Raw genomic sequence first — 25,515 nt, forward strand, 5'->3', positions numbered from 1 at the left:
GACTCCTTAATTTCTCTTTCTTCCATCTTGTTGTTGGTGTATAGGAATGCCACTGACTTCTGTGCATTGATTTTATATCCTGCCACTTTACTGAATTCCTATATGAGTTCTAGCAGTTTTGGGGTGGAGTCTTTTGGGTTTTCCACATAAAGTATCATATCATCTGCAAAGAGTGAGAGTTTGACTTCTTCTTTGCCGATTTGGATGCCTTTGATTTCTTTTTGTTGTCTGATTGCTGTGGCTAGGACTTCCAATACTATGTTGAATAGCAGTGGTGATAGTGGACATCCCTGCCGCGTTCCTGACCTTAGGGGGAAAGCTCTCAGTTTTTCCCCATTGAGAATAATATTCCCTGTAGGTTTTTCATAGATGGCTTTTATGATATTGAGGTATGTACCCTCTATGCCTATACTCTGAAGAGTTTTGATCAAGAAAGGATGCTGTACTTTGTCTGACTTTGTTTTGACAACCATTTGCATAATAGATGTTTCTCCATCCTCTCACTTTCTTTTTTTTAAGATTTTATTTATTTATTTGAGAGAGACAGAAGTAGTGAGAGGGAACACAAGTGGGGAGGAGAGGGAGAAGCAGGAAGCCCAGCATGGGGCTCAATCCCAGGACCCTGGGATCATGACCTGAGCAAAAGGCAGACACTTAACCATCTGAGCCACCCAGGCACCCCCATCCACCCTCTCACTTTCAATCTTCAGGTGTCTTTAGGTCTAAAATGAGTCTATTGTAGGCAAGGTATAGATGGCGTATCCATTTTGTCACCCCATGCCTTTTGATTGAAGCTTTTAGTCCATTTACAGTCAAAGTAATTATTGATAGACATGTATTTATTGTCATTTTGTTACTTATTTTGTGGTTGTTTCTGAAGATTTTCTCTGAATCTTTCTTATCTTTCTCTCTTTCATGTTTTGTTGATTTTCTTCAGTGATACATTTGGATTTCTTTCTCTCTATTCTTTGTATATTTATTAGTGGTTTTTGATAGATGGTTACCATTAGGTTTGTATATAACCTCTTCTACATATAGCAATCTATATTAATTTCATGGTCTTTTAAGTTTGAACACATTTTTACTCCTGTCCTTTCCACATTTTAGGTATATATTATTATGTTTTACATTCTCCTATTTTGTGAATTCTTTGACAGATTTTTTACAGAAATATTCATTTTTATTGTTTTTATGTTTGTGTTCCCTACCTTTGTACTATCACTCTTGGTCTCTCCTTTACCCTCAAAGTGTACCCTTTAGTATTTCTTACAGGGCTGGTTTAGTGATCATGAACTCCTTTAATTTTTGTTTGTCTGGGAAACTCTTTATCTCTCCTTCTATTCTGGATGATCACCTTGGTGGATAGACTATTCTTGGCTGCAGATTTTTCCCATTCAGCACTTTGAATATATCATGCCACTCCCCTCTGGCTTTGAAAGTTTCTGCTGAAAAATCCTCTGCTAGCCTTATGGGTTTTCTACTATAAGTTACTGTCTTCTTTTGTCTTCCTGCTTTTACTTATTTTTTTATAAAGATTTTATTTATTTGACAGAGAGAGACACAGTGAGAGAGGGAACACAAGCAGGGAGAGTGGGAGCGGTAGAAGAAAGCCTCCTGCAGATCCGGGAGCCTGATGCAGGGCTTGATCCCAAGACCCAGGGATCATGACCTGAGCCGAAGGCAGATGCTTAATGACTGAGCCACCCAGCTGCCCCTTGTCTTCCTGCTTTTAAATTTTTTTCTTTATCACTATATTTTGCCAATTTAGTTACAATATGTCTTGGTGTGGATCTGCTTTTGTTGATTTTGATGGGAGTTCTCTGTGCCTCCTGGATCCAGATACCTGTTCCTTCCCCAGATTAGGGAAGTTTTCAGCTATTATTTCTTCAAATAAATTTTCTGCCCTCTTTTCTCTCTTCTTCTTCTGGGACTCCTGTAATCTGAATGTTATTACATTTGATGGAGTCACTGGGTTCCCTAAGTCTAGTATCATTTTCCATAAGTATTTTTTTCTCTCTCTTTTGTTCAGCTTGATTACTTTCCATTACTCTGTCTTCTAGGTCCTTAATTCATTCTTCTACCTCTTTCAACTTAGTGTTCATTCCATCAAGCATGTTTCTCATTTTGTTTATTGAGCCCTTTCTCTCTGCTCTGTTATTTCTTATCTTTGTGTTAAAGATCTCTTTCATGTCTTCTACTCTACTCAAGTCCATTGAGTATCCTTGTGATCATTACTTTAAATTCTCTATCAGACATGTTACTTATATCTGTTTTGCTTAGATCTCCAGCTATGGCCTTGTCCTGTTCTTTCATTTGGGGTAAATTTCTCTGTCTTCCTTCCTCATTTTGTCTAAGTCTCTGTGCCTTTTTCTGTGTGTTAAGAAAGTCAGCTACATCTCCTATTCTTGAAGGTAATGGCCTTATGAAAAAGAGGTCATGTAGTGCCTTGCTGTGTAGTGTCCCGTGTTCTCCAGGGCCTGGTGCTTTCAGGAGTGTTCCCATGTGTGCTGTGTGTGCTCTGCTGTTTTGTCCTGGCTGCTTTGTCCTTCAGGCCAGTCATCTGCAGAAGCTCTCATTGCCCATTGTGGGCAGTGTTTGGTCCCTGGCCAAAATGTAGCATATTTTAACTAGGTGTACTCTGGTCTGTTTGTGAAGTAAGTTCTGTCACAGTGGCCTCCAGAACTGAGTCTCTGCAAAACTCCTGCATTGGGAAACACAGTGTGAGCAAGGGTTTGAGCCAGTTTCTCAGGGTGGGGGGGAGGTGGGCACCATGCTGGGACTGAGATGAGCATGACTAAGAAGGGCAGTTCCACTGGAGTGTGATGTGGGTCTTGGTGTAAGCAAGTTAGGTAGCAGTGTGGACACTGTGCTGCTTCCCACAGGTAGGCTGTATTTATGCTAAGGGATGGGGGAGGGAAATGGCATTACTTAGTTCCTTTGTTCCTGAAGTGTCTCTCCATGAATGCTGCCTCTTTGGAACATGCTCTGAGATGAATGAATAACCTCCCCACTATGTGCCCCAGGTGCACTTCAGATAGCTGGTTCCATGCTGTATGTCTTCAGGCTATTTGCCTTTCCTTTTCTCTAAAGCAGCCCCAATGTCTTCCAGGCTCTATCCCAGCCAAGCCCCCTCACCTTTAAAACTCCAGGCTTTAAGCCCTGCTGTTTGCAAGAACTCAAAAAATTCAGCCCCTCTTGCTTTCCACCCTAATTGCTATGGGAATTTGTTTTCCCCATGCACTCCCTTGTGTGCTAGTCTGTCTCTAGCCTTCTTTGCAGCTGTGACTCCCTCCCCACCACATTGACCATGATCTGTTTCTCTCACAAACTTCATCTCTGCATTTCCTACCCTCTTTGATGTGGCCTCTTCTCTACCTTTAATTGTGGAGTTTGTTCTCCAGTCTTCATGTTGATTTATGGGATATTTAGGATGATTTGAAAGTTATCTAGTTGTATTTGTGGGACAGGGTGAGCCTAGGATCCTCCTATTCCACTGCTATCTTCCAATCTCTCTCTCTTGTATTTTTCTATTTTAACCATTCTAACAGGTATGAGATCATATCTCATTGTGGTTTTGATCTGTATTTCCCTGACAATTAGTGATGTGGAGCATCTTTTCATGTGGCTGTTGGCCATCTGTATGTCTTCTTTGGAAAAATGACTATTCAGCTCCTCTGCCCATTTTTAAATCAGATTGTTGTTTTGGTGTTGAGTTGTATAAGTTCTTTATGTATTTTGGATATTCACCCCTTATCAGATGTAACAGGCCTCCAGTTATGGAATGAGTAAATCATGGGAATAAAAGGCAGAGCCTAAGGAATACAGTCAATGATATTGTAATAGTAATGTAACAAGGCAGATGGCATAGCCACATTTGTGGTGAACATAACATAATGTATACACATGACAAATCACTAAGTGGTATACCTGAAACTAATGTAACATTGTGTATCAACTATACTAAAAAAAGATATATTAAGATAGCATAGCACGGTGGATAAGATTTAAACCTAAGCTCTACCACTTACAAGCTATTTGTCCTTAGGTAGTTTCCTTAACTTCTCTAGCCTCAGTTTCACAACTGTTAAGCAGGGATAGTAATAATAATCACTTATAGTGTTATCATTAGACTGAAACTAGTTAATAATTTACATTGCTTAGAACAGGGCATGACACATAGTAAATAGTATAGAAATATTTCCTGAAAAAATACTTTTCTCATATTAGCTAGTCATAATGCATCAACACTGTCTTTCCATCATTGCCTCACTTCCAAAATATGGAGAATTAGGAGTCAATCTAGAACTGCTTATATTTTTTTAAGTCTTACTTTCTTTCCTAGATCCAAAATTGTACCATTTGGACCATTTGTTGACTAAATATCAGTGGTGTGAGACTTATATCAATTTTCTCATAACAAGCCATGATAATGTGCTAGTCAACTGAGAGTGTACCTGTGTGTGTGTGTGTGTGTGTGTGTGTCTTCAAGTGTTTCTGGGAAGTAAATCATTCAGCATTATCACTTTCAAATAGTAAAGACTACAGTTTACCCTAACAAAGTTCATCTGAGTTTTTGGGTACTAATGTTCTGGAATTAGAGAAAGATGTAAAGTTTTCAAAATTAGATCCTCAGGAATTCAGAGATTTTATTAACTTAGCATATGCTGGTGACTGGAAGATAATTTCAGTTTCTTCAGCGTATGAAACTCTTAATAAGTGGTACATAATTGTCAAAAAGAAATCTTTACTTAGTGACTTAAATTTAACAAAATATGCTTTTATTTTTCCACAATCACTGCATCATTTGGGTGCATAGGTGACAGCTCTGACAGGTTGATGATACCCAAGGCAAATTTGCAGTTACTGTCAGTGAAGCAACCCATCAGTAGATGTGGGTAACAGGGCTTACACCTATATAATTCTTGAGCCAGTGATTATGTAACCTTTGGATACACCACACAGAGAAAAACAGAGAATTGGGGAACTGGATGTTCTTTCCATAAAGAGCAACTGAATAAGATAGAATGGCTTTTTTTTTTTTTAAGATTTATTTATTTGAAAGAGCGAAAATGAGAGAGAGAGAGTACATGAGAAGGGGGAGGGTTGGAGGGCGAAGCAGGCTCCTCGCAGAGCGGGGAGCCCAATGCGGGACTCGATCCCGGGACTCCAGGATCATGACCTGAGCTGAAGGCAGTCGCTTAACCAACTGAGCCACCCAGGCGCCCAAGATAGAACAGCTTTTAAAAATGAAGATAAGCTGAAAGGCAATGAGGAAGGCTCAACCCAGAAAGTATTGAAAAATGTGTTTGATTTGAGGTGACGTTTAGAGGCCATCCAGAGTAATAGAGAGGAAAGAGGACTGAGTCTCTAGAGTATATATATGTGCTTTGTTATAACTAGTTCACCACCACCCCCAACAAAAAAGCAACACCTCACTTGGTGTTGAATCCCTAGTTGTAGCTGTAGTTCTGTGCTTTATGAGCCATTTGTCCCTAGCCAAGCTCCATGAATTCCCTGTGTCTCAATTACTGCATATATAAAATGATGGTAACAATGTCTTCCCTTGGGATTGTCAAGATTAAACGACCTAAGTATATGAACCATATAGCTCAGTGTTTGCTAATAATAGGGGCTGAAAAATTGTTGGCTTTTGTCTTTTAAACCTCCTCGTCAATTAAAAGTTCCAAATGCAGAGTTTGGGAGTAGATAGGTTAAACGTCATGGTTGAGGCAAACACTACAGTTCATTGAAAATAGCTAGCTCCTAATTCATTTCACTCCAGTAAATATTTCTTGACTCTCTGCTACATGCTGAGCACTGAGGGAATACAAAGAAGAATCAAAGATTGTTCCTCAACTTCTGGGAATCACAATTCAAAATCAAGTAGAAATTAATGCAGTCTTATGATCCATTGAGAAATGTCTTGTAAGGTAAATGAACTGATGGTAAGCATGGATTCAGCATTCACACAAACTGACTGATTCAATGAAAACAGTACAGCCTTAAATCATCTTCCTTTTTCAATATTTATTTGTGGTCTTTACAGGAGCATTAATTAGCTTGGCAATGTTTCCTAATCAGTACCTATTTTCTTTGTATAGTTACTGTCTTAGTCTATTTGGGCTGCTATAACCAGAATACCATAAACTAGTGGCTTATAAACCCCATAAATGTATCTCTCACAGTTCTGGAATCTGAGAAGTCCAAGATCAAGGCTGTAGCAGATTCAATGTCTGGTAAGGGCCAGTTTCCTGATTTATAGCCAGCAGTTTTTTTCATTTTGGCCTCAGATGGTGGGAGAGTCAAAGGATTTCTCTGGGGTCCCTTTTATAACGGCACTAATCCCATTCTTGTGGTCTCTAACACCATGATCTATTCACCTCCTAAAGACCCACCACTTAATACCATCACACTGGGTGTTAGGATTTCAACCTAAATTTTGTAAGGACAAAAATATTTAGTCCTTAATAGTAACTATTCTTTTTTTCCCCCCAAATTAGTTTGTGTGGCAGTGTGGAAGAACCACCACATGAGGACGGTAACCAACTACTTCATAGTCAACCTTTCTCTGGCTGATGTGCTCGTGACCATTACCTGCCTTCCAGCCACATTGGTGGTAGACATCACTGAGACCTGGTTCTTTGGACAGTCCCTCTGTAAAGTTATTCCATATTTACAGGTAATTGTCTTTCACACTTCTTTTTATCCAAACACAGAAGCTACTGAAAAAGTATTTTCAATTAAGGATTGAAAAGTATTTTCAGTTATAATCGTCTGGTAAATTAATTAGTGAGCTAAGAGAGAAATATACCTGCTTCTGGAATTAGCAAACTTAAGAAAAGTAATACTTGATAATTTTGAGGTAAATAAGTTAAGTTCTGGGTAAAAAATAAAACAACAGAATCCTCAAGTCATCATTAGATGCTGAACAAACCTTTTATTTCTCTGATTTCAAATTCTCCCACTGTAAAATAAGGAAATTGAACAAATTAATGATTGAGCCTCTTCTAGTTCAAATAAGCAAGGTCTGTCTATTTTTATAAGTGGTTTTGTTTCACACTGAGAAATTAAAGCTATGTGATCAAAGCAATGCAGTGAACAGATTTTAGTGTTGGTTCTGAATCATGCTACCAGGTTTGGAATCTCTGTTCTGCTATTTATTGAATGTATGCTATTGAGCCAAATACACAAGCTCTTTGTGATTCACTTATTAGAGAAGGATAATAATTTTAATTATAGCTAACTCCTATGGTTATGACATTTTCCTTAGCTAATTTATACAAATTACTTGGCATAGTGATTACTCTCTGGCAGATGATGATCTTATAAAAATATAGTCTATTCTCAACAAACATCAGTCATCCTCATCAACATCGTTAGACATTTTATTGTTCTGTGTGAAAGTAGCTTTTCTACGGTGAATTGTCCTATAAGAAATTGAGAACAGATGCTTTCAGAGAATAATTTTGTTGTGGATATTCTGATAGTTCTAAATCTTTGAAAGTGAAATGTTTTTAAGCTAGTAGCCATAGCCACAGCCCTCAAAGAGATGGATTCCCTTTAGCAATTGGACAGTGAATGAGATCATGCCATTCCCTGCTTGTCTTCCTGTAACCATCCTCCACCCCACATTCCCTACTCCATCCGGTCTCCCAGATGGTGATCACAGTATTTGGAAGGGATGAAAATATGCTCCCAATAATGAAAAATTGGTGCAGGTAGAACAATTGGACATGCAAAAAAAAAAAAAAATCTAGACACAAACCTTACACCCTTCACAAAAACTCAGAATGTATTGTAGACCTGAGTATAAAATGTAAAACTCCTATAAGATAACAAAGAAGAAAACCTAGATGATCTTGGTTACATTGATGACTTTTTAGATACAACACCAAAGGCATGTTCCTTGAAAGAAATAATTGATAAGCCAACTTCACTAAATTTAAAACCTTCTACTCTGTGAAAGACAAGAGAATGGGAAGACAAAGACCCGGGAGAAAATATTTTCAAAAGATACATATAATAAAGGACTGGCACCCAAAACATACAAAGAACTCTTAAAATTCAACAATAAGGAAACAACTCAATAAAAAAATGGGCCAAAGACCTTAACAGGACTTCACCAAATAAGATATACAGATGGCAAGAAGTGTATGAAAAGATGCTCCTCATCATATATCATCAGCAAAATGCAAATTAAAATCACAATGAAATACCACCTTATACCTATTAGAATGGCCAGATTTTGGAACACTGACAACATCAAATGCTGGTGAGGATGTGGAGTAACAGGAGCTCTCATTTATTGCTGATGGTACAGCCACTTTGATACACACTCTGGGAGTTTTCTTATAAAACTATACATACTCTCTTCATATGATCCAACAGTTGCATTCCTTGGTATTTACCCAAAGGAGCTGAAAACTTATGTCTACACAAAAACTTGCATACAAATGTTTATAGCAGCTTTATTCACAATCACCAAAACTTAGATGCAACCAAGATGTCCTTCAGTAGGTGAATGGATAAATATACTGTGGTACATCCAGACAGTAGAATATTATTCAGCGCTAAAATGAAATGAACTGTCAAGCCATGAAAAGACATGGGGGAACTTAAATGCTTATTACTAAGTAAAAGAAGCCCAAGCTGAGAAGGCTACATGTTGTATGATTTCAATAATATGACATTCTGGAAAAGGCAAAACTAGAGAGACAGTAAAAAGATAAATGGTTGCCAGAGGTAGGAAGTGATAAGCACAGATTATGATAGTATAATGGTAGATATATGTCATTATACATTTTTCTAAACACAGAGAATGTACACCACTAAGAGTGAACCACAATATAAACTATGGACTTCTGATGATTATGATGTATCAATGTAGGTTCATCAATTGTAAGAGATGTACCCCTCTGGTGGAGGGAAGCTGATAATGGGAGAGACAGGGAGTATATGGGAAATCTCTGTACGTTCTCAATTTTGCTGTGATCTTAAATGTATCCCCAAAGTAAAGTTTTAATAAAAAACAAAAGTCAGAGGAGACACAAATAACCCATTGCTAGAAATTATATTGATTATGCTTTTGGATCTGAAGTGTTATGAAGAGATCTTTACCCCAATAGTTCTTCAATAACCTCATAAGTAAAAGTGATAATTTTTAAGATTAGATTAGACATCATTGACAGTATAGAAAGTATAAAATGCCACGGACATTATAAGCTTTTTTGCAAGCATTAGCTATAAGTTTAGTCTGTGTCAGTCAGATGAAAACCATGAATGTGTTACAAAAATAAAATTCAGTAACTTTTTCTGTTTTGAGATAAATAGTACATTGAGCAACAAAGGTAAGTATCCTTATTTAAAAAAATCAGTAAGATATTGGTCTTATGGTTTTGCATGGAGACACTGGAGAAGTTGCAAATAGCCCAGAATTCTAATATTTTACCATCTCTTGGTTTTAATAACCATCCAGGGGAAAATTTGAGGGATCATCTTAAGTTTCAAGATGCAGGCAGTTGTCCAGATTCTTCTATTGGCTAAGTGAGAGTATTCTATGCTCTCTCTACAAACCAGAAGATTCCTCAATGAACAGTGGGGTGATGAGGGAGGAGTGCATCACCCTGTAGTAGGTATAGTTCTGCTCTAAAGCACAATGATAACTTCTTATATACCAGGTATTCCAGACTCTCCTATGAGCACTCAAGGACAGACTGGATGCAGTGTGTATCCAGTGAGTGATGCAGGGCATGGGTCTCTCTTAAAGTTATTGACAGTACAATTTCATTTAGCACAACTTATTAGCAATTCCTACAGTGATGAAACATCTTCATTTCCTGAGAGATTTTGTTTCCTTCTCTATAGTGTCCTGTCTAGTCAAGATCTCAGTTGATTCTCTCCTCCATAGGCCAAGGAAAACTACTGAGTAACCACAAGATCTGAGTCAGATGAAAAAAGACTAGATCCATTCATTACCTCATTCAGCATTGCTTCTTGATGAAAAGTTATAAATGCACAAAAAACTTGGGGCACTGGTAAAACTAGTATCTCCAAATTCTCTCAACATTTATTGCCCATTTTCCATAGAATTTCCCCAAATGGAATGAGCAATATCAATGGACAATAAGCCATTCATTCAAATTTGAAGTTGTTTTCCCTTAGTTGTGATATTCTGAAACTGATGGCTTTTGTCCCTGATATGAAACTTATGTCCCACTGAATGCTTAAAAAATTATTACAAAAATGTTTATCCAGCCAGATTTTAAGGTTATTCGGTTGTATTTAAGATTCATTGAACATGCATTAATTTTCTATGACTTATATGCCATTTTTTCTTCTAAATAGAATATAATACAACCTTTAGGTTTATGACTGATCTACAATAACACTTCACAAAATGCTCAAAAATCCTAAAAATCTCACAAATGTAATAAAGCTTAGCTGAATAATTCAAATGACCCTTTTGTATTTTTAATAATTCTATAAATCCAAGACCATTAACATTTACTGGACTATTTACAGAATAATTAACATGAATTTCTTAGAAAATTATAACATACTTCATTTTTATTCTCACACTTATAGGAGCAGTTGGCTACTTTTTCAGAGTGACTTTTTTTTCAGCTGCAGAAGAAGCCCTACATAGGAAATGTCAGGAAAAGAAGAACAAAAAGCCGCCTGAAATGGAGGTAGTGGGTGGTGGGTGGCGGAATAGGCTCCTTCACTCTCAGTCACACTTTCCCACCTTCCAATCTTTCAGTGCCTATATCCAAATCTGTGATACGGCAAAATTTCTGTTTCTTTTCTTTCTTCTTTTTTTTAGTTTTTAAACATTTTTAAGTAATCTCTGTCCCCAGTGTGGGGTTCAAACAACCCCAAGATCAAGAGTCTCATGCTGTACCGACTGAGTCTGCCAGGTGCCCCCAAATTTCCATTTCGACTTGCCATGGATCTCTGAGGCCTTTTTGTCATAGCTCTACGCTAGCATAGAACAGACTCATCATCTACTGAAGCAAGTCTCCAGCATTGCCCAGACTACAGGGTGCCCACAGTATGAGTGAAAGGTCAAGCACCTAACAGCAGAAGTTCACATCCTCTTATCCCACTTTGTTTATAACATTCATAATCTCCACTGGACTCATTCTCAAATGATTTGCTACCAGGTTGTTTTACGCTAATATCAAACTCTAAATGAAAAAGGCACACAGAAGTGCACTCCTAGAAGTGAAAGCAGCAAGAAACTGTCATTTGTAATCACTTGGGATAAGATGCCATTTTATATACCCCCCAAGAAAATGTTGTGAATTGGATGCTAGTGTGTATTATGCACCAGCAAATACAGTAGTCAAACAGTGAATATTAAATCACCAATTGCCAAGGGTCCATTCAATGAATTCTACTGTTAGATTAACCATGTCAACATATTCTCTCATGTAGCCACATAACAGAGAACCACTGCTCTTTGGCTCACTGTTGTCACTGGATGGCAGTCTTTTAAGTGAACTGTTTTTAAGTGATAATTACTATTTAATAGTAAAGGGAAATACTAGAAATGACTTTTTAATTTGAGCCATGTTACCTCTATCCCATTCACCCATGTTGATTAGAATTCATGAATGATAAATCACTAAGCCTTGCTGAGCATTTTACACTTCTGATAGCTAGATTGGATAAATATAGCCCTGGCCCAGCAACTATGAAAGGTCGGCTGTGCAGATCTAGGCTACCACAGTTCTATTCCCAAGTTACCAATAGTATTGAGGGGTCCTGAGTGCTTGGCATATTTATGGGGGAAAAATGGGAGTTGGAAGGAAAAGCGTTGGTTTGAGAAGGACACATGAATCAGCTCTAAGATGGACCAAGTAATTCTCAGGAGTCATCAAGCCATCTAAACCCTCTCTGATAGAGTTCAGCCTGTAAAGTTACATTTAAAATGCAATTAACCCTCCAAGAATTTAGCATAGTTTAGTCTTTTACTTGTAATTTCTGTGATTTTTTTTTCCTCACTAAAAAGCAGTCCGTTCTAATTAAAAGTTAGACTGCCAAGCTTGAGAATGGAAGAGAAAAGTAATAGTATAATCACCATAATCATTGCCATAATCATAATAAGTAATAACAACCACTTACATAGCATTTATGGGGCAGGCCAGGCCTAGTCATTTCACATATCAACTGACTGTCCCTATAATTCCATGGTTGGGTACTATTATCATCCAGTTTTACAGATGAGAAAACCGAGAAATAGAGAGGTTAAGGAACTTACCCAAGATCATACACTTATCAAGTGAGGTGGGATTCATGCCCAGGAAACCTGGTTGCAGAATTGATTTCAACTATACTGCCTTTTTTTGTTGTTGTTATGTTAATCACCATATATTATTACATCATTAGTTTTAGATGTAGTGTGTTCCATGATTCATTGTTTGCGTATAACACCCAGTGCTCCATGCAGAACGTGCCCTCTTTAATACCCATCACCGGGCTAACCCATCCCCCCACCCCCCTCCCCTCTAGAACCCTCAGTTTGTTTCTCAGAGTCCATAGTCTCTCATGGTTCGACTCCCCCTCCGATTAGAATCAAAAGAATCAGAGTAACAAGAATTGTATCCTGTCAGTTTCACTCATTTAACAAAAAAAAAAATAACAACACATAAGCATTTGGCTTAAAACTGTAAAATGGATGGAATGCCTGGGTAGCTCAGTCGGTTAAGTGCCCAACTCATGATTTCTGCTCAGGTCATGATCTCATGGGTCATGAGATTGAGCCCCATGTCAGGTTCTGGGCTCAGCAGGGAGTCTGCTTGAGATTCTCTCCCTCTGCCTCCTGCCTGTCACATATACATGTGTACTCTCTCTCTCTCAAATAAATAAATAAATCTTTAAAAAAAAAACCCTATAAAATGGGTAAGCCAACAGTGCACACCTAGCTGGTGGGAAGCGAAAACAGGTTCGTCATCGTGACACTTAGCCCAGGCTCTTAGATCCTTTTCAGTCATATGCACCCAAAGTCAATGCATCCACAAAGAAGGTCCTGAGCTAAGAAACAGAGATGACTACCCTTCCACATAGGGTGGGATCAATACAACCAGGACAGAAAAATGAGAGAGAGGACCAGACCACCTTTATTACCTTAGATTGAGGCTTATAACTATTCCTTAACTCAAAAAAAATTATTAAGCACATCAAACATTGTGCCAGGCACTGGGGACACAGTTGTGAGAATAAACAAATAAAAACAGTAGCAGTCCCTCCTGCTACAGAGTTTTGTTCCGATAGAGAAGGCAGACAATAAATAAGTTAAACAAAAATAATTGTACTATATCACGTAATATTTATTGTAAGTACTAAGAAGAAAGGAAAAGGGAGTGAGGTTTCTTTTTAAAGATGGGATTTTGAGAGTGATACCAGAATCAATGATTCATCCAGGATAGGAGTTACATTACATATAATTACATAAACTGATTATGTGGGTATAGGCATGCTTAACATGTATCTTTACTATTTCCTTAAAGTTCCAAGTTAAAGTATCACTTGTGATGGCATTAATTATGAAAATCTGGACTAGGTGAACCTATTTGAGTTTTAGAGGTGAGTTGCTTACACCAGCAATAAGCAAACTCTGGTGAGGAGATCTATACAGAATTTGCTTCTAACATAACTCCTGCCTTTGGGTGCAACATGCTGGAAATGAACCAATGTACAAATAGCCTTTGTTATTTGAAAATATAGACTGAGGTATCCATAATTTTTAAAAAATGCTAATTAAATGCATTGCAATCAAATTTCTATATGATATTTTTTAAAGGTGTTTAGCCACTTTTTTTTAAATTTTTTAAATTTTATTGTGTTATGTTAGTCACTATACAATACATCGTCAGTTTTTGTTGCGGTGATCCACGATCCATTTTTTTTGTATAACACCCAGCACTCCATGCAGTACGTGCCCTCCTTAATACCCATCACCGGGCTAACCAATCCCCCCGCCCCTCCCTCTAAAACTCTGTTTGTTTCTCAGAGTCCATAGTCTTTCCTGGTTATTTTAAAAGCAAGACATGTCATATAACACATTTGGCATAAAGTGATTACAATGTTTTCATAGCACCTTTATCATGCTTAATAGGAAATATGTTTTCCCTAATATATTTTTAATATTATATTATTTGGTAAAAAACGTTACGTGAAATATTTTCTTACAACTTTGAATCTGATTATCTGTGTGACCCTTTCTCTTCTCCGGTAAGCACATTAAGAATGATCCATTTAACACCAAGGGTTTCTCTTGTCCTATGTTCTTTTTCCTCTCTAGACCGTGTCAGTGTCAGTGTCTGTCCTCACACTGAGCTGCATTGCCTTGGATCGATGGTATGCGATCTGTCACCCTTTGATGTTTAAGAGCACAGCCAAGAGGGCCAGGAATAGCATTGTCATCATCTGGATTGTCTCCTGCATTATAATGATTCCTCAGGCCATCGTCATGGAGTGCAGCACCATGCTCCCTGGCTTAGCCAATAAAACCACTCTCTTTACAGTGTGTGATGAGCGCTGGGGCGGTGAGTACATTATGGCCCATAAGCTGACATTGATATTACATATGCAAACTAAAAATTTGATTTGCATAGCCATTATAAAGCTGGCCTTGTGCATTTTATTGACACCTGTTAATATCGTTTTGCAAAAGCATGAAAACCAGGTTGAAACCCAAAACAAATTCACAGAGTAGTTCCACCTACTGGTCCTTTGGAACTACTATGTACAGCTGGTTTTCATATTTTTCAGATAGGGAACAAAAGGAAGGCTTTTCCTATAATTCAGATTTGACTATGTCAGCTTTTCTTAAATTCTCCAAAACAGAAAAGGCTATTTATACGATCCAAATACGTATTCTGGAATGATTAACATTTTACGAGATAGTACGAGGTTATATTGCCTCAAGTGTTAAGTTTCTTAATGGGCTTCAGATACAACTGGGAATTTTCATTTTAAACCATATCCTGCCTGGAAACCTGACTGGAGTTGAGTATGTGGACCTATGCTCTTCTCTGAGTCAAATTATCTCCATATGCTATGTTTATTCATAACATATTAAGCTGATAAGCTATCACTGGCATAATTATTTTCTGATTTAAGAATTATATTAATTATGAATCCTTTTTGTTTTCCAGTCTGATATGTATGGCAGTTAAATTTAAACAAGCAGAAGTTTGGAGGCCTTATGCTCCTTTGGTTCAAAACTCTCAGTGACTGCCTTTGAAGGTTTTTCTGTAATAGTGGAAACACTTCTATCGATGCCTGATGATGGCATAAACCTGGACACAGCAAAGAATGACAGGAAATCAACTAATCCTGCATTTTAGTGTGTCATGTACTAGTTACAAAATTATTACATTAAATTTGAGGAAAATGGATCTATCCTCATCTGGATAAATATATAACAATGGTTCATAGTTAGGAAACTTAATCATTAGGAAAGCATTTGTTTACTAGACAGATGTACATTTATGCACATTAGAAAATGTATTAACAAAAGCAGGATACTCCATGGGTTGCTTATGGAGCTGGTATTTTTGAGTATTTGAATCTTTGAATTTATATGAACTCCTACCTTGATACTTTGATTTGGAACACTGAAAAGCAAAAAGGCAGGAACTGAAAAATTAGGTGTATGTTTCACTACAACAAGATAAAATTTAAAAGACCCTGGGATTATTTTTCATATATTATCCAAAGTCCTGTATTAACTAAAATTTCACAGTTTACTGTGTCTCTTATCCCAAAAACTAACTAGCCCTTTTTGAAATTGAGATTTCCCCTTCCTTTCTTTTATTTTTTTTTTTGGAATTCACTTGCTGTATTTTCTCTGGATCATCTTTATCTTTTCCCAATTTTCCCCATTAATGATGTAGACAAAAACAAAAGGAATGGAAAATTCCAAAATGGTAAGAGTATTTCTTAAGAGTCTTAAGTCCCATTTATTTAATGTTCAAATAACATCTTGAGTACTTAGGATATGCCAGGAATTATGCCAACCTGGAGAGAAATAGATTCTGCCTAGGGAAACACATTCCATGTAGTGAGACTGAAAGGCAAATAAACAAATGTTTATAGTGTGATTAGTATTTTAATATACTGGTATACAAAGTGGTGGGAGCACAAATGAGAGAACAAACTCAGTCCTGGCCATTTGAACAAAAGTTTACAAAGGAGCTGCTAACATTTCAGCAAAGAATTAAAGATGAGGAGAAATTCTCCAGACAGGGAAGAGGGGAAAAGGTGTCCAAGAAGCAAGAAACCCATATAAGAGCACTATCCCTTGTAGAAGAAAAGAGGGTCCAAACCTCTAGTTTCTGTCATGTAGGGATATGCGGTCTAAAGAAGTGTGTTTGGAAAGAAGGTGGTTTGGGGACCAATTGTGACATGTCTTATGCAATTCTTATACAATGAATTCTATCTGGAAAACAGCCTAAAAATCCTTTGATCAGAATGTGTTAGTTAATTAATGATGAAATTGAGCCATAAATTATTTGCAGATTATGAAGCAAAGAAGTATATTTAAATCTAAGCTTTCAACTCAAAAGTTGGATACTTTAAGTTTATGAAAATGATAGATTAAAATACCCACCTATTATTTAACATGTATCAATAGTATTTTCTCTAAAATATTTTGGTAATTAGTTGATAAGTTTGTGGACTGCTTTTATAAGCTTTTCTTTCTTTCTTTTTTTTTTAATCAAGTAGCATTCACCTTCATTAGCAAAAAAGATTGCAGAGCTAGGGAATCCTGTCAGTTATTCTGATTAAATAAATAGCTACATCATTTTCTAATTACTCTGAGCAAAAAATATAAATATCTAAAACTCATTTCAAACTTTAGCATTTTATTATCTAGCTGTAGCAGAGACATTTTCTTAAAAAAGCCAGCAACTATTGAATATTTATTTATTTGTTTGTTTGTTAAAGATTTTATTTATTCTATTTAGTGAAAGAGAGACAGGGGAAGAGAAAGCACAAGCAGGGGCAGGGGCAGAGGGAGAGGAAGAGAGAATCTTAAGCCAGCTCTGTGCTGAGCACAGAGCCGGATTTGGGGCTCAAACAAGAGTTGGTCACTTAACTGAGCCACCCAGGAACCCCTACTGTTGAATATTTAAAAATCTAAACTCAGCCTTCAGAAGTAATTTAGGAAAACTATTTGAAAATGATTTTATATTAACCCACAATTACTTAACATGATTATAAAGGCTTAAATTAAGCAATACAAAATTGAGTTTATCATCCACAAAATCAAACAATAAAATTTATGAAATTAACTTTTTGAATATTAAATGAAATTGTTAATCACTTAATGTTTTCAAGAAGAATATGAAAGAATTAAAGTAGGTTCTTATCATTTTGATCATTAGACTGTTTATTATAATGATTTTTACATAGTATAAGCTTTGTTTATGTAGGCTATTTAGAAGTCCATGTTCAGCTTAAAATGTTAAAATTCGGACATGTGTGTGATAGTCACAACCTAAAAAGTCCATAGGAAATTACATTTTACAGTGTTGGCTCTCTGAAGTTCAAACATCTAAGTCCAAAAACATTTAGCCCAATTTTTAAAAATTTGTTGTGAAATATCTTCTATTTGAGATTAATTCATGAATTGTGTTTCTTATTTTTATCGTAAGTTAAATCAATAACAATTATAGAAGCAGATGGTGATATCATAATTGTCCCATAGCCAATATATTCCAGCATGGATGGAGTCAGTGAACAATGTGGTCACTTTATCCATATCTATCAAAATACTTTTAGGAAAGTCTTGCAAATGCTATCTCACTCATGGTACAAAATAACTAAGAACTCTTTCTTAGTCTTACTGAAAATATTACCAGAAATATTTAATATCTTGTTAAATTATTTCTGCAACTCATTATATTTATTATTGCCTATAGCTTTTTCAAAAAAAAGACCACAAACCCTAACTTCTGGCAGACACACTTGATACTCAAAAACAAATAAAATGTGTTAATATTTATTTTAATGATCTTTAAAGTATGTTTTTGAATATGTTACATTAATTCACACTTTTAAGTTTTAAGATTATTCCAGAATTATATCCGTAGTTCCTTGATTACTTGCTTTGTAAATGCATAGTTTCACAGAATGGTTCCTACTGGAAGGAAAGTAACTTCTTTTTTGCACTAAAGATATAATTGTCTCACCAGTCATCCAATATTTAATGAGCATATACTGTTAGCCAAACATTTTTCTAGACAATGGAGATTCATAATCTCTCTTCTTGGAGCTTACTGCTGAATTGTTCTTTGGTGGTCTGAAAGAAATAATAACGGAGCCCTTCTTTACAGTCACACTAATTATAGCATCTGGCCTATTATAAGATTTTGAAATGTGTATATATATATATATATACACACACACACACATTTTATGGAAATATATATATATATATATATACACACATGTATATATATATACACATTTATGGAAAACATTTATTAGAAGATAGTAAAATATATTAAAGATTCAGGTAAACTTTAATGGGCATATAAACTTTGAAAAGACAGTCTATATTGAATATTTGGGAAATTATATTTAATTTACTCGGCCATTGAGTCCCTGATATGTGTAGCATGAAAGAGAAAATGTTTGTAGATTTTTAGATAATGAGAAAACATGTTGTTTCAATAATGGACCTAATTCATCTGAGATTAAGTCTTATCTTATTAATATATGATATTATTCTTTATCCTCTGACTTCAGAGACTAAATAAAGATCCACATTTTCTCCTTATTTATTGGTTTGATATATATGCAAGAATTTCTTCAGATTGTGTCTATTCATCAGTTGAGTAGAGACACCAATTTTGAATGACTGTCAATCTTTAAGATGCAGTTTTATAGTATAAATGCTTAAATGGAACAAATTTCCTGTCACTACGTTCTAGGTTATATATAAATGTCTTAAATATATTGAAGACATTGTTCATAAAGTGCAGAGAGGCTACAAAGATAGTTTCAACACATATAACTTAAAATTCCAATGGCATCTCTGGGTTTTCAATTAGCTTAGACTGTAAGCATGAAATGAAGAATGTTAAGACTATCATGTTTCCCCAATTATCTATAATAATCTCTTTATTAAGACATTTAATCCCAGCCTGCAAGTGTAATTTCACTTGATCAGCTTTTCTGTGTGGGTGTTCATTATCATAATATGCATTTACCAGCAAATTACATATCTTACCAACTATTTATAAATATACTGACTGCAGAATGAGCTTTCTCTCCCAGCTGTTTAAAACCCAAACTGTTATCACGGTGATGGTATCCATAGCTGCAATTAAAAAAGAAGAATATTACCTCTCAAATCTACCCTCCTCCACTCACTCAGTTTTGTCTGAGATAGGGACATCAGGGCTTCACAGGTATATCAGCTTCAAAGGTATATTTTTATGTGGGAAGGTCATGTGACACTTTCTTCAAAACAAATAAAAGTTCACAGCCACTCAGGTGCCTGGGAAGTGCTGAGGTCGTCCGCCAGCTCCTCAGAAATGGGCTTACGGAAGCCTGCTTGGGCTGCAACACTTCAGAGAGGAAGGCTGTCATTCCTCTAGTCAGGCTGCTGGGATTCTATCCCTTTTTCTGTAACTGGCCTGTTTTACAGGATAAGCTTGAAAGGAAGTTAGAAACTGATGAGCTAGGTATGGGCCACTTGGGCCACAGAAGAGCTAAAACTGATGCCCAAGTCCGTCTCTTAGACCTCCCAGCCAGCACAGGCACCCTGCTGGCCCCTCTGGAGATGACAGTGAAAAAAAAAAAATATCTACCTGAGAAAGAAGACAGTGGAAAAAAAAAAAATCTACCTGAGAAAGAAGACAGGGTTTTAGAAGGAAGCCTAAGTAGAATATTAAACTCAACCACTCTAGAAGATAAGGCTATGGAATCAAGATTGTGGAGGATATTAAACTCATAGATACACTTAAAATACATTCAGTAACAAATGCATGGTTGTTCGATAAACTTATCAATTATTGTGGTCATCTTCATAGTTATTATTGGTTAATCCTGACTATAATTTGCCCTTACCACATTTGATCACATAACTGAGTCTTCATGCTCTTATATTCCCTTTCTGAAGCAATGAAAAAAAATAAAATGCATGGAGGTGATAGCGTTATCCCTCAGTAATTGTATGGAACTAACCTCATTGCCAATATCAAAGTCAAATTCGGTTGCTTAATTTTTAGAAGTAGGAAAAAAAAACTTTGTTTTGTTAGCATTCAATTAGAATTCTATCTGATTATGGCATTTAATATCCATGAAACAATGTAGGATATATTCTGTTTCCTGTTTTGCATTTAAGTAAAAGTAGCTGGATCACTGTGATATATTCAAATACTAGCATAGGAAAAATATCCTTGAAAGCATTTAAAAAGTCAGTAGGGGAACCTGGCTGGCTCAGTCAGTGGGGCATGTGACTCTTGATCTCAGGGTTGTGAATTTGAGCCCCACGTTGAGTGTAGAGGTTACTTAAAAATAAAATCTTTTAAAAAATAAATTAATTAAAAGCCAGTAATAAATATACTTTAAAAAGCCAACAAAATTATATTAAGCCACCATGTTATTTATTAATTGAATAATTGACTCTTGAATAAATACCTAATCTGTGGTATGTATCACCTGTGTCCATAGACTTAATGATAAGAAATCACTACAATCCTAGAGGCGCTTATGACTAAATAAATGAGATGAATATAAAAAAAATCATATTTGTTTAAAAATTAACTTTAAAATCCCTAAAAATATTGTTTTTATTAAAAGCACATGCATATATACATACATATATATACACACACAACATACTGAAAGAGAAATTTTATATTGTTATAGTAATCAACAAAGGAACCATTAAATGTTCACTGTGTTTATTTTTCCAAAACTTTTCCACATTTGTATATGGAGGTACAACTGGGACTAGCTTCCCATTTCTCAGGAAACATATTCTAATAAGGAAATCAACTCAGTTTACATTCTTTTCCCAAAAGCATTAGCAATTAGGTTTGACTGTCTTGTTTCTTATTGCAATTCAAGTATAGCACAATCCAAATTAATTTTTATTAATTAGCCAGAGGTAATCAGACAAAAAAGTTTTTTTTTTTATAAATAAAGGCTTGACTTTGGATAGCCTATGTTAGCACAAATTAAGAAATGGCTAACTGTTATTCCTCTCTGAGTATATTAAATAAAATTAAGACTTCACATTTAGCGTGTGTGTGTATACTGAGTAAGTGTAAGCAATTAATACTATATTACAGTATTTGTGTGTGTGTGTATACCATGCCAGTGAAATCATATGGAAGTTAAATGTGTACTTTAAAGGCAAAACATTGACAGACAGACCTTTAAAAAAATCGGTGAATTATAAAACAGGATTTTATTATTTTGGCTTTCATTCCAGGTGAAATTTACCCCAAGATGTATCACATTTGTTTCTTTCTGGTGACGTACATGGCACCACTGTGTCTTATGGTGTTGGCCTATCTGCAAATATTTCGTAAACTCTGGTGTCGCCAGGTATGTAATTTCAAATAATTTCCTTGTGTTTTCTATAGGATGCACTTAAAAATAAAACTTAAGAGGGGTGCCTGGGTGGCTCAGTCGGTTGAGTAGCTGGCTCTTGATTTGGCTCAGGTCATGATCTCAGGGTCCTGGATGTCATCTGCTCCGTGCTCAGCGGGGAGTCTGCTTGAAGATTCTTTCGCTCTGCTCCTCCAACATGCTGTCTCTCTCTCTAAAACAAATAAATCTCTAAAAAAAATAAATAAAATTTAAGAGTAGACTGAACCAACATAATATGCTTACCAAAGGATTGTGTATTCTTCTAAAATAATGAGACCCTAGCCATAGAAATATGTCTGGGCATTTTTTTTAGGGTGATATTTAGGGAATGTATTTTATGAACTGCCCTAATGACTTTAAATTGTAAAGCTCTGTGATTAATTGACTTGATTTTTGTCTAGGACTAATATTATAAATTTTATTTTGTATGAGAAATAACAAAAATTTCTTTACCGTTTCCTGAGACTGTATGTAAAGAATGTTGTCTTTTATATGAGATTTATGTAGTACACTTTTATTATATGTGTTAAGCCTCCAGCTTCAAATATCTTAATTTTTTAGCACAGTAGAGAATCAGGCAGACTTTAGACTTTTAGAAATGGTATATCATGCTGATTTGGGAGTATTGTAGTTTGTTAGATAATTTTGCTACTTCGACGAGTGTATTCATTCTCTGTTATTCATTCATCAAATACTTACCATATTTCTTTTGCATGTGTATCTGATAAAAAGCTAAAAGCTTCTGTCAAATTCATTGATGAATTCATAGACTAGAGGAGGGAAAAAGTCAGATGTAGAGTGAAAATCATCTTAATAAATATAAGCCAGGGGATCAGAAGAAGATGTGGTAGAGGAGTATCTAATTCAGAGCAGGAAACACTTAAGCTGAACATTGATGATTCCAAGTAAATCACCAACGAACATGTGAAATAGTTTATAAAAGTTTAGACAAAGAATATAGCTCATCCTTTTGTACTTATAAATTTTATCTTAAAATGCCATGTTTCTTGGAAATGCATCTCTTTCTTTCTCTAAAGTTATTGCCAGTACTTAGAGTTTATCAGGCTCATGGAAAGCCATGCCCTTAGTCTGTTTGCTCTGATATATTTTATCCAACTAAAGGAATTTACTGGGATACCTTAATTCATTAAAAAGACTTCACAAACGTCTTATCTGGTCTTTGAGGAAGAGTCTTAATTTGGGTCTCCTTCAACCTTTGTTAGTCAAAGCATCTTTCAGGATATCTTTTACTGGTTGAATATGGGCAGTAGTTGCACTTGTCAACCTGGTATATCTTATAATTCCAAATTGTTTCTATTCCTCTATTTTTGCAAAGAAACAATTACTTTTATAGCCTTAAAAATGCAATCAGTACCAATACTTATTAGCATTCTAACCCCTAGTCTTTTCAACTAAGTTAACAAATGTTTGCCACTGTAGAACATGAGTTGTGTTTTCCCAATCCCAGTGATAGTTTCCTCAACACTGTCCCCCTCGCCATGGTATCACATATTTTAGGGTGTTTGTTACTATCACACCTACTTCTTGGTAAGTATTATTATACTAGTCAGTTTTTGCTAGGTTATTCTGCTATAAAAAACAAACAAACAACAACAACACCACAAAAAAACCCAACCAATCCCAACGTATGTGGCTTGCAACAACAATGTGTCTCACTCATGTTCCATGTCAGTAGTGAGGACGGACTGTGGCTGTGCTCTACTTACCGTCTCATTTCAGAACTCAGGCTAAAGGAACAGCACTTCCTGGGACATGCCATTCTGTGACTGAGGGAAAGGGCAAGGAAGTGGGGAGAAATATGTAATGTCTCTTTGATCTTTGCTTTGAACTGGCATATGTTAAGTCTCTTCGTACCTCTTTGGCCAAAACAAGTCGTGTGGTTAAGCTTAACCATGGAGAAGGAAAGAATCCTTCTCTCACAGAAAGACACTGCAAGTCATAAGGCAATAGGAATCTTCTTACAAGCTGAGGAGTGAATAATCGGAAATGATATAGTACAGAGAAGTCAAAAACACAGACTTAAGGTCCAGATTGCATGAGTTTAAATCTTGACTCTGCAACTTAATAGATGCATGAATTTTGTCAATTTCTTAAATTTCTCTGCCTCTCTTTCGTTATTTTAAAGTGGGGTTGTGTAGCATCTACCTCACAGAATTATTACACTTATTTGATGACTTAAGTCAAGTGCCTAGAGCAGAGAAAGTACTCATTGATTAAAATACCTTAACAATATATGCTATTATTTGTCATTTCAACTAATTCTGTTTATAGATCTAAAATAACAAGTATGTGTTGAATCCATGTATGTGACTACTTTCTTAAAGAGATATCTTTCATAGTACTTTTTTAAAAAGATTTTATTTATTTATTTTTTGAAAGAGAGAGAGAGTGCAAAAGGGGGAAGGAGCAGAAGGAAAGGGAGAGAGAGGATCTCAAGCAGACTCCGTGCCAAGCATGGAGCCTGACATGGGGCTCAGTCTCATAACTCTGAGATCATGACCTGAGCTGAAATCAAGAGTTGGACACTTAACTGACTGAGCCACTCAGGTGCCCCATTTACATAGTACTTTTCAATAACATTATAATGACCTTCTGTATTTATTTATCTGCTCTACTCTAAAGCTAAAGACAGTACACTCTAGCCTTTATCTTGTATCCCTTCAATTTGTATATGCTTAGAACATATCAGTTGCTCAATTAATACTTCCTAAGAAAAACATGAGTAGAAGAATAAGAGAAGGTTCTGGGAACATTTCGATAGAAGAGAACATTGGGGAATCCATTTCTCATTAATCAGAGAACTATTCATAGAAAAATTGGAATTTGAAAAATTTCTTGAAAGAGAAAAAGCATTTAATGAGCATATAGGAATGAAGATATTTTAGATTGAGATTGAGATTTTGACCAGGAATGTTCAGTGTTAAGAGCATTCCCTTACTTCCATATTTTTTACTAGTAAGTGTGTACTATATATAATAGATGTTTTTATTTATTTATTCATTTATGTACAGATTGACATAACTTTAAAACTCTTTGGGGGTACCTAAATCTGTCTTGTTCATCATTGAATCCCCAACACTTAACATGGTATCTTGCACTAAGAAAGTATTCCAAAAAACGTTGAATAGATAACTACTAAACTCCAGCCAGTTTATTTCTCCATTCTTTAAGCTTATAGTTCTTCATGTCTCAAACTCTAAAGTAAGTTCAAAATTGTATTGCAGGTTTAGAAATAACCCACATTCTTTTGATGAATTGTTCTGGTTAGAGCAAACCATATGATCTGAAAGATTTACAATAAAATGCTTGGGCTGTGAAACTAAAAACATTTACAAAACAGATTGGAATGGAAAATGACAAGTTCAGCTGAGCTCACTTTAGCAGCCACAATAAAGTAAATTAACCCCAAATGGGTGATTATGTAGAATTCTGCTTGAGCAACTCTCAATTTCCAACTGTTAATGTCTATAAACAGAGTTCCAAAGCCTTATGTGTGCCATAGGCTACATCCAGTGAGCCATCAAATGGAGGGCCTATCCTATTTGCTTAAAATTACAGATGCATGGAATCTGTTACATACTTTGGAATTTGTCAGCGTAAGATTATTAGTGAGCAAAGTGTGTGACCTTGTCTGACTTTCTCAAGAACTTTCAGCTTTGTTAAAAGAATTAACCAGTGCTTTGTTATAATCAATGACTTAAATTCTTTTTGACAATGTGACTCAGGGAATTCAGTGAGTCTGGAAATTCTACAGACTCTTCTCTAAAAGTCCTCTTTTTAAGACCCACTTAATCTTGGTTTGTGTGACTCTATCAATGTTCTTTCCAGTTCTAGACCTCAGATAATTCAACATTTAAATTTTTTCTTTTTTTT

General features: G+C 35.8%; 1 protein-coding gene across 1 annotated transcript in view; it reads left to right on the forward strand.

The window, feature by feature from the left end:
- The window catches only part of HCRTR2 (hypocretin receptor 2), a 110,002-nt gene that overhangs the window by 64,782 nt on the left and 19,705 nt on the right, over positions 1-25,515 (forward strand). The window contains exons 2-4 of the mRNA XM_031037896.2: positions 6,501-6,679; positions 14,306-14,549; positions 21,461-21,576. Of these exons, the coding sequence (XP_030893756.2) occupies positions 6,501-6,679; positions 14,306-14,549; positions 21,461-21,576 (539 nt within the window). The remainder of the gene's footprint in view (positions 1-6,500; positions 6,680-14,305; positions 14,550-21,460; positions 21,577-25,515) is intronic.

This window comes from Leptonychotes weddellii, chromosome 8 (genome assembly GCF_054177405.1).
Source record: "Leptonychotes weddellii isolate Sample4059 chromosome 8, ASM5417740v2, whole genome shotgun sequence".
Classification (NCBI taxonomy): domain Eukaryota; kingdom Metazoa; phylum Chordata; class Mammalia; order Carnivora; family Phocidae; genus Leptonychotes; species Leptonychotes weddellii.